The sequence below is a fragment of the Ictalurus punctatus genome, chromosome 8 (genome assembly GCF_001660625.3).
Source record: "Ictalurus punctatus breed USDA103 chromosome 8, Coco_2.0, whole genome shotgun sequence".
Lineage (NCBI taxonomy): Eukaryota > Metazoa > Chordata > Actinopteri > Siluriformes > Ictaluridae > Ictalurus > Ictalurus punctatus.
Genome location: NC_030423.2, coordinates 1237555 through 1248633, shown reverse-complemented (window position 1 = coordinate 1248633; position 11079 = coordinate 1237555). Strand labels below are relative to the sequence as shown.

The 11079-nt window shown below is 45.7% G+C and overlaps 1 protein-coding gene across 1 annotated transcript; it reads left to right on the top strand.

Moving 5' to 3' along the window:
• The first annotated feature begins 784 nt into the window (after positions 1 to 784).
• On the top strand, positions 785 to 9961 carry det1 (DET1 partner of COP1 E3 ubiquitin ligase). The gene is made up of 6 exons (XM_017473375.3): positions 785 to 988; positions 2017 to 2773; positions 3904 to 4257; positions 4486 to 4676; positions 7984 to 8175; positions 9543 to 9961. Exons 2-6 carry the CDS (start codon positions 2045 to 2047, stop codon positions 9730 to 9732), a joined length of 1656 nt encoding a protein of 551 aa, XP_017328864.1. The 5' UTR covers positions 785 to 988; positions 2017 to 2044; the 3' UTR covers positions 9733 to 9961.
• Positions 9962 to 11079: the final 1118 nt, after the last annotated feature.

The following is an 11079-nucleotide window of genomic DNA, read 5'->3' as shown; positions in this document are numbered from 1 at the left end:
ATTAGACCTCTTTTTGACTCTAATTTTCACTCCAGATGCTCTTCGGATTAAACCCTGTCTTCTAAAAGCTTCTTTGCGCCTATTCTGTTTATTTATCTAGACTCCAGTGCTTCTTACTGTGGCATATAAACTCCGCCCTTTTTCTTCCAAGATGGCGGAATATACCTAGCTATTGTTTACGAAGAAGACGTTGGCATGTAGTCGGATCTCACAAAGTGCTTTTTGTTCAGTAGCAACCGATTTATTTCTACATTTCTGAGTTTCAGCAGAGAAGAGTGATGTAGCCAAATCAGAGATGGGGATTATTCAGAGAGGGGGCCATGACTATTATTAACGAGATGCTACTGTAGAGCAAGACACGCCCCCAGAGGGCGGGACATATACGCTCTAGAGAGCGTTTAATTGGACAAACAAAAGTGTCAAATTATGAGATTAAAACTTGAATATCTACAAAACTATTTATTTATTTATTTATTTATCTAGGTATCACTATGAAATCACTATCATAAACTTGGATAAGAATGCTTAATTATCCAATGAACCCTTAATGAACCAATTATTTTTTCTAATAATAGAGTATTTTGTTAACAATATGCGCATATTTTAATAACATTTATGCTCTTGTGAGTGCAGTCATATATGAAGTGACGATTGAGCAGTGCTTTTGTACAATGATGAATCTTTACGACATTCAAAGTGCGATGCTCCTCCGTGCCTGCGGGTGGCGCTGCGGAGACAAACAAAAAGCCGGTATCCGAACCACAAGAGAGTGCGCATGCGCGGCGACAACCCGGAAGCGCTGAGCGGTCTCACCGCCGTAGTAGCATATCTATACAGCACTGTGATTTATTTTGTTTTTTGTTTTGTTTTGTTTTGTTTTTATATATAAAAATTCAAATTAAAATGTATTTTGAATGAATTTCGACAGACACACGGGACATAAAACGGAATAAATAAAGTTGTCTTCCGGCTAAACGCATGAATGCACGTAAGTTTCTTGTTTATTCGTTAACTAGCTCGTGAAGTTGTTTATGATGAGAATTAACCATAAATAGTAATACAATAAAATAGTGATGTTTAAAAATATATTTTTTTCTCTTTAGATACTTTTTCCTGAATGACAGAAACAGTCATAAGTACAGTTTATTGTAAGCGATTTGAGGTTTTAGAAAGAACATATCGATATTAAACTGTGGAGTGTAGCCTAATATGTTTTATAACACGGATTAAATATCTATAATATAATATTACAATATTGAACATAGAATATAAAAGAAATCATTAATAATCAGCACTGATTGCTGTGTATGTTTTTTTCGCCCCTGTCTAAACCCAGTGCAAATAAAAAGTTAATCTGCTAACACCTGACTTAGTAGAGGTGGGCGATATGATTGAGATATTATATCACGATACTTTTCTATGATACACGATATGTATTACAATACACACACACACACTGATGAGTAAAACATTATGAGCATTGACAGATGAAGCGAATAAGGGTGATTATCTCGTAACATCGGTGCACGGCATGGTCTGGGATATGTTAGAAGTTATATATTATAAAAATGTGTAGTCTATGTGTTGGGTGTGGGAGAATTGGGAAGGTGGGAAGACCTGAGCGACTTTGACGAGCACCGAATCGCTACGGACGTCTCCAAAACGACAGGATTTGTGAGGTGTTGCCCTGGCCTCCAAATTCCCCAGATCTCAGTCCGATTGGTGCTCCTCTCTGAAACGAATCCGAATTAATCTTTTATCTGAACTGATTTAAACGAGTCACTAAAATATTTCAGGTCCTTTTGTTTTACAGTATTTTGCAAAATGGGACTGTACAGGCATGTTATAAACGAAAATAAAATAGCGGGGTTTTTTTTGTTTGTACGTAGACAACGCTGCCCATGCCGTTTGTCGTCTAAATGAAAACCAGCACAGTGAATCTGAACGAATCTTTTAGCTGAGTTGATTCAAATGATTCACTCATTTTTGTGATGTTTACATTTTCTTGAATTTCAGTTCTGTCTGGAGCGCTAGGCGTTCTCCGATGGCGTCTTCAGAAGACGAGTTCCCGACCCTGAAGCCGCGCCGCATTCAGAACCAGAACGTCGTGCACAGACTGGAGCTGCGGCGCATCAGCTCCGGCCGAGCCGGTGCTCACTGGTACCGTGTTCGCTGTTTCCACCAGAACCTCTTCCCCAACTTCACCGCCGTGAACGTCGAGAAGCCTCCGTGTTTCCTGCGGAAGTTCTCTCCGGACGGCCGCTGCTTTGTCGCGTTCTCGTCGGACCAGACCTCGCTGGAGATCTACGAGTTCCGGGGCTGCCAGGCGGCCGAAGATCTGCTCCAGGACCACGACGAGGGCCGAGACGGCGAGGTTCTGAGCGAGAGCGTGCGAGCCCGTCTGTTCTCGCGCTTTTTCTCGCTGCTTCACGTGACCAGCGTGGCGTCCAACGGCGAGCATCTGAACCGTGAGTGCAGCTTGTTCACGGACGACGGGCGCTACGTGATCGTGGGCTCGGCGGCGTACCTGCCCGATGAGCCCCAGCCGCACTTTTTCGAGGTTTATCGCAACAACGAGGCGGTGACTCCAAACCCGCGCTCGCCGCTCGAGGACTACTCACTCCACATTGTCGACCTTCACACGGGACGCCTCTGTGACACGCGTGCCTTTAAATGTGATAAAATCATTCTGTCGCATAATCAGGGACTTTACCTGTACAGGAACATTCTCGCTGTCCTCTCCGTCCAGCAGCAGACCATCCACGTCTTTCAGGTGAGTGCACCTCTCTCTCTCTCTCTCTCACTCTCTCTCTCTCACTCTTTCTCTTTCTCTCCCTGTCTCTCTCTCTCTCTCTCTCTCACTCTCTCTCTCTCTCTCCCTCTCTCTCACTCTTTCTCTTTCTCTCCCTGTCTCTCTCTCTCCACTCACTCTCTACCTCTCTGTCACCCTCTCTTCCTCTCTCTCACTCTTTCTCTCTCTCTCTCCCTCTCACTCTCTACCTCTCTCTCACCCTCTCTCCCTCTTTCTCACTCTTTCTCTCTCTCTCACTCTCTCTCCCTCTCTCTCACTCTCTCTCCCTTTCTCTCTTTCTCTCTCTCTCTCACTCTCTCTCACTCTCTCTCTTGCTCCCCCCCTCACTCTCACCCTCTCTCACCCTCCCTCACTCCCACCCTCTCACTCTCTCTCTCACTTTCTCGCTCAGTCAGAGTGACAGGCACATAGGCCACACCTCCTTTGCTTGGATAACTAATAAAGTTAGCATTTAACAATAGTGAATATTAATAATGAGAAGAGCTACATACCTGCCACATTTACTGATTTATTTATTTATTCATACATACAATATTTATTTTATTTGGAATAATTTCAGTGAACAGTTTTGGAGAGAATTATCTATTTTTTTTTATTTTATCATATTATTTATGTATTATATAGTATTTACTTTGTCATCCTAACACATTTTTTTTATTATTATAATTATAAATATCTAAAGTAAATATTTAGGATTTTTTTATATAATGTGTATATTATACATGGATCAGATTTAGGTAATATTCTTATGCCAGAACAGATTAATTTCTTTATTTTTCTAACAGGGTTGTTAACATTTTTATTTGTAATTCGATTTTTTACTATTGTGTTTTTAATTATTTTGCTCGCCGTACAGAGGTATTTATTTCATATATTTATTGTGACCCTGCTCTGTGTAAACGTGATAAAATGAGTTTTATTATATAATATTTATGATATATTTGAACATTTATACTACATTATTCTAATTCGTCTAAATGTTTCACTAGGCTTGTGTGATTATAACCATGTTATCGTCCCTGCTTTTCTAATATAATATGAGTATTTATTTTAGTGTGTATTAATGTGTGTGTGTGTGTGTGTGTGTGTAGGTGACGGCGGAGGGGACGTTCCTGGACGTGCGTACGATCGGGCGGTTCTGTTACGAGGACGATCTGTTGACGCTGTCGGCCGTGTACTCGGAGGCGCAGGCGGAGGGGCCGGCCGGGTTCTCGCGGCTCTATAAGGAGAAGAGCATCAGCTCCCTGAAGCACCGGCTGCTGGTGTTCCTGTGGAGACGAGCCGAGCGAGACGGCAGCGCCACCGCCAAACGCCGCTTCTTCCAGTTCTTCGACCAGCTGCGGCAGCTGCGCATGTGGAAGATGCAGCTGCTGGACGAGAACCACCTGCTGATCAAATACACCAGCGAGGACGTGGTGACCCTGCGCGTCACTGACCCCTCACAGGTACCGCACTCGCATCCCATAATAACCCCTTCACACACACACACACACACACACACACACACACACGGGAATTAAACACACACACACTACAGGACGTGCTGCTTGAGGAGAATAGTCAAATAATGATTTTTTAAAATCAGTATTGATTTATACGTCTGTGTCTGTCTGTCTGTCTGTCTGTCTGTCTGTCTCTCCCTCTGTCTGTCTCTCCCTCTGTCTGTCTCTCAGCCGTCTTTCTTCGTGGTGTATAACATGGTGAGCACGGAGGTAATAGCGGTGTTTGAGAACACGTCGGATCAGCTGCTGGAGCTGTTTGAGAATTTCTGTGATCTGTTCCGTAACGCTACGCTGCACAGTGAGGCTGTACAGTTCCCCTGCTCGGCCTCCAGCAACAACTACGCCCGGCAGGTGCAGCGCAGGTGCTCCATCATCTCCACCACCATCTACACCATCACCTCCATGACCATGTACACCATCATCTCCACCACCATCTACACCATCACCTCCATGACCATCTACACCATCACCTGCACCACCATCTACACCATCACCTACACATCACCTGCACCACCATCTACATCATCACCTACTCCATCACCTCCATGACCATCTACACCATCACCTCCACCACCATCTACACCATCACCTCCATGACCATGTACACCATCATCTCCACCACCATCTACACCATCACCTCCATGACCATCTACACCATCACCTGCACCACCATCTACACCATCACCTACACATCACCTGCACCACCATCTACATCATCACCTACACCATCACCTCCATGACCATCTACACCATCACCTGCACCACCATCTACATCACCTACACCATCACCTCCATGACCATCTACACCATCACCTCCACCACCATCTACACCATCACCTCCATGACCATCTACACCATCAACTGCACCACCATCTACACCATCACCTACACCATCACCTCCATGACCATCTACTCCATAACCTCCATGACCATCTACATCACCTCCACCACCATCTACACCATCACCTACACCATCACCTCCATGACCATCTACACCATCACCTACACCATCACCTCCATGACCATCTACACCATCACCTGCACCACCATCTACACCATCACCTACACCATCACCTCCATGACCATCTACACCATCACCTCCACCACCATCTACACCATCACCTTCACACCATCTACACCATCACCTCCATGACCATCTACACCATCACCTGCACCACCATCTACACCATCACCTCCATGACCATCTACACCATCACCTGCAACACCATCTACACCATCACCTCCACCACCATCTACACCATCACCTCCATGACCATCTACACCATCACCTGCACCACCATCTACACCATCACCTCCATGACCATCTACACCATCACCTGCACCACCATCTACACCATCACCTACACCATCACCTCCATGACCATCTACTCCATAACCTCCATGACCATCTACACCATCACCTACACCATCACCTCCACCACCATCTACACCATCACCTACACCATCACCCCCATGACCATCTACACCATCACCTGCAACACCATCTACACCATCACCTGCAACACCATCTACACCATCACCTCCACCACCATCTACACCATCACCTCCATGACCATCTACACCATCACCTGCACCACCATCTACACCATCACCTACACCATCACCTCCATGACCATCTACACCATCACCTTCACACCATCTACACCATCACCTCCACCACCATCTACACCATCACCTTCACACCATCTACACCATCACCTGCACCACCATCTACACCATCACCTCCATGGCCATCTACACCATCACCTGCAACACCATCTACACCATCACCTGCAACACCATCTACACCATCACCTGCAACACCATCTACACCATCACCTCCATGACCATCTACACCATCACCTGCACCAGCATCTACACCATCACCTGCACCACCATCTACACCATCACCTCCATGACCATCTACACCATCACCTGCACCACCATCTACACCATCACCTACACCATCACCTCCATGACCATCTACACCATCACCATCACCTCCATGACCATCTACACCATCACCTGCACCACCATCTACACCATCACCTACACCATCACCTCCATGACCATCTACACCATCACCTGCACCACCATCTACACCATCACCTACACCATCACCTCCATGACCATCTACTCCATAACCTCCATGACCATCTACACCATCACCTCCATGACCATCTACACCATCACCTGCACCACCATCTACACCATCACCTCCACCACCATCTACACCATCATCTCCATGACCATCTACACCATCACCTGCACCACCATCTACACCATCACCTCCACCACCATCTACACCATCATCTCCATGACCATCTACACCATCACCTGCACCACCATCTACACCATCACCTCCATGACCATCTACACCATCACCTGCACCACCATCTACACCATCACCTACACCATCACCTCCATGACCATCTACTCCATAACCTCCATGACCATCTACACCATCACCTACACCATCACCTCCACCACCATCTACACCATCACCTACACCATCACCCCCATGACCATCTACACCATCACCTGCAACACCATCTACACCATCACCTGCAACACCATCTACACCATCACCTCCACCACCATCTACACCATCACCTTCACACCATCTACACCATCACCTGCACCACCATCTACACCATCACCTCCATGGCCATCTACACCATCACCTGCAACACCATCTACACCATCACCTGCAACACCATCTACACCATCACCTGCAACACCATCTACACCATCACCTCCATGACCATCTACACCATCACCTGCACCAGCATCTACACCATCACCTGCACCACCATCTACACCATCACCTCCATGACCATCTACACCATCACCTGCACCACCATCTACACCATCACCTACACCATCACCTCCATGACCATCTACACCATCACCATCACCTCCATGACCATCTACACCATCACCTGCACCACCATCTACACCATCACCTACACCATCACCTCCATGACCATCTACACCATCACCTGCACCACCATCTACACCATCACCTACACCATCACCTCCATGACCATCTACTCCATAACCTCCATGACCATCTACACCATCACCTCCATGACCATCTACACCATCACCTGCACCACCATCTACACCATCACCTCCACCACCATCTACACCATCATCTCCATGACCATCTACACCATCACCTGCACCACCATCTACACCATCACCTCCACCACCATCTACACCATCATCTCCATGACCATCTACACCATCACCTGCACCACCATCTACACCATCACCTCCATCCTTATAACCTCCACCATCTTCTACATCGTCATTTCCGCCATCATTACATCATCACCAACACTCTCATCACCTCCACCATCATCTCCACCAGTGGTCACCAACCTTCTTCCTTGAAATCTGCGTTTCTGCAGGTTTCATCTAACACAAAACAAATCTAACACCCTGTCTTAGTTGATCAGGAACTTTTTAAGGCGATGATTAGATGCTCAGGTGGGCACCATTATGGTTGGAGATAGAGTTTTCAGGAAGGTAGATCTGCAGGAACAGGGGTGGTGACCACTGATCTGCACCCTCACCTCCTCCAACACCTCCTCCATCACCTCTACTGTCAATATAACTTGTGTGTGTGTGTGTGTGTGTGTGTGTGTGTGTGTGTGTGTGTAGGTTTAAGGACACTATAGTGAATGCGAAGTACGGCGGTCACACGGAGGCGGTGCGGCGTTTACTCGGTCAGCTGCCCATCAGCGCTCAGTCGTACAGCAGCAGCCCGTACCTCGACCTCTCACTGTTCAGCTACGACGACAAGTGGGTCTCAGTGATGGAGCGACCAAAAACCTGTGGAGATCACCCCATACGGTGAGCGCACACACACACACACACACACACACACACACACACGCAAACATGCACACACTTTCTTTTCATTTCTTTTCATTTCTTTTTAACTAATCACATTCTTTTTCTCTTTCATTTCTTCTCTCACTTTCAATTTCGCCCCATTTGTATTTTTCTTTCTTTCTTACTTTTCATTCATTTTTTGATATACTTCCTCTTTCTTTCTTTCTTTCTTGCCTTGCCTTTCTCTGTCATTCTCACGTCTCTCTTTCTTTTTCTCTTCCCTCTTTCTTTCACATAATTTTATTTTTGGATACGTTTGGATTCGAATCCTTCTTTCTTTCTTTCAAGCTTTTCTCATATTCTTTTTCTCTTTCATGTCCTCTCTCACTTTCATTTTCTCCCCTATGTGTATTCTTTCTTTCTTTCTCTCTTCCTGTCTTTCTTGTCGAGGATTACGCAAGGCTTGGGGTGTTCGATGATATCGGGAATTACAGATAGAGTCCGAGCTAGCGTGGTGTCTGCAGACCATTTAAACTAATTTCAAGGTTCACGATTTTTATTTGTCACACACACAATTAAATCCAGTTTTATCTGTGAGTGTGTGTGAGTGTGTGTGTGTGGTTAATGATGTAACATGAACACGGCACGTGTCAGTCGGTGCTGGTCAGTGGGCGTGTCAGCATGAGGGCGTATTACACATCGGGGTGTCCCTGTGAACGAGCTGTTACCATAGAAACGATAACATGTTAATTAATCAGAACGAGCGCGTTAATATAACCCCAGCGCTACTGTCAGGGCTGCTGTCATGGAAAGTGAGTCACCACCTACAGACGCACCAGAACCGGGCTAACACGCGAGACGTTTATACGTATAACTTTCAGAGCCGCCCGAGTCGAAATGTTCCGCGCAGAGAGACGAGCGTTTTAATTTGGCATTTTCAGAAAGGACAATTTTGGCAGAAAATATAATTTTCTGAAGGTCGCTCTGTAGGGCTTCCCGATGTTAATGTGCATAAAGATGTGAGAGATGTTTGGAGCGCTACTTCACCGGCTGCGCAGAAACTTTCCCCCTCGGAATTCCGCGAAGCGCGAGCGGCCGTTCTAGAAAAAACACACGGCTGAAAACACGACTTACGCGCACTCGCAGCTTTCACACACAAATCCCTTCCATTGTAAATATTATATATATTTATATATCTGTCCTAACGAAAATAGTTCAGTCAGGTCTCCAAAAAGAGGTTTTCCCCCCAATGCTGTCTTTTTTCCCCGGCATTGGACCCATCAGAAATGTCTGTTTGTTTGTTTGTTTATTTATTTATTTGATTGTTTATCAGAACTCTATCTCATTCTTTCTCTGTGTGTGTGTGTGTGTGTGTGTGTGTGTAGGTTTTATGCGCGAGACTCTGGCTTGTTGAAGTTTAAAATCCAGGCTGGTCTTCTGGGTCGGCCGATAAATCACGCCGTGCGCCGCCTCGTGGCCTTCACCTTCCACCCGTTCGAACCGTTCGCCATCTCAGTGCAGCGCACCAACGCCGAGTACGTCGTCAACTTCCACATGCGCCACAGCAGCTCCTGAAAAAACACACAACCTGGATCGTGTGTGTGAGAGAGAGAGAGAGCGCGCTAATGTCCACGCTGTACTTTACCGATCGTATTCCCATTTTTTTATATTAAAACTGTATTTATTGTACATATTGGACTTTTTTTATTTTTATTATTATTATTACTATTATTTTTTACAAATATATGACTTATTTCACTGAATGATATTTTTATTGTAAATAAAACTTAATTTGGCTATATCACACCGTCCAGATGTGTTCTCTGGTACAGGAAAGCTGGAAGCGATGCAGACAGGTGAGTATTCATACAACTTTTTTTTTTTTTAAATATCGTTATCGTTTCTATAGCAACGGCTCGTTTGCAGCGGACACGGATTAAATAATAATCGTTTATTCCGGAAATGTTTCTGTAAGTAGAAACGCGTTTGCGTAACGTTTACGGAAGGAGTCTCCGGTGTCGGCGCTTTGTAACGGTCAGGGGTGAAGCGGTTATCTTCAGGACAGAGGGGTTTACGCTTCTGCGCGGTTTCTCGGTAACGCGACGAGGAAGAGAGAAAGAACGCAGATAGCAAAGTCTCTCGGTTTATTCAAAAAGACCAGAGTAAATATATCTATATATCAGACAGCAGTTTGAATTCTTATTGGTTAGACACAAATCATCAGACAGTCACGTGCCTCAGCAACAGCGTGCTCATCGCTCAAGGTGAAAACGCGGCGGGCCGGCCGTACATCCCGTACGAAGACACGAGAACGGTAGGATGCTTTTACAAGATAAGAGAGAAAGACACATTCCTGTGATATGGGTTGTCGAGGCGACGAGAAAAAGGTCACAGTGTTCTCACGACAGAGCGAACTCGCATAAACTCATGAGCTAAAGTAAGACGGCGTGCCATGTTAATATTTATCGACGGGAGCCGTGTACGCTCTGTGGTGAAAGACTGCTTCACCCCTCCAAAGAATGAGTCCTTCCCTCGTAAAGGAATAGCAACATACGCAGAGTTAGTAAAAGAGGGATACACACGAGAATATACGTGAGAACTAATAGTGCGAACACGACAACTGGTAGCACGGCGTGTACGAGCCCAGAACCCCATCCTCCCCAGAATGTAGAAGACCATGAATCATCTGCTTCAGGAGGAGTAGCTATGGACTGGTGTATGAGATTGGTAATGCTAGCGTTGGTAATGGTAGCGTTGGTAATGCTAGCGTAGGTAATGCTAGAGTTGGTCATGCTAGCATAGGTAATGGTAGCGTTGGTAATGCTAGCGTACTTAATGCTAGCGTAGGTAATGCTAGAGTTGGTAATGGTAGCGTTGGTAATGCTAGCATAGGTAATGCTAGAGTTGGTCATGCTAGCATAG

Excerpts from the sequence above, each read along its gene's own strand:
- det1 (XM_017473375.3), top strand. The coding sequence starts at position 2,045 with ATGGCGTCTTCAGAAGACGAGTTCCCGACCCTGAAGCCGCGCCGCATT. Across the intron at positions 4,258-4,485 it reads GCGTCACTGACCCCTCACAG|CCGTCTTTCTTCGTGGTGTA; the intron begins GTACCGCACTCG and ends TCTGTCTCTCAG. Across the intron at positions 4,677-7,983 it reads GCCCGGCAGGTGCAGCGCAG|GTTTAAGGACACTATAGTGA; the intron begins GTGCTCCATCAT and ends GTGTGTGTGTAG.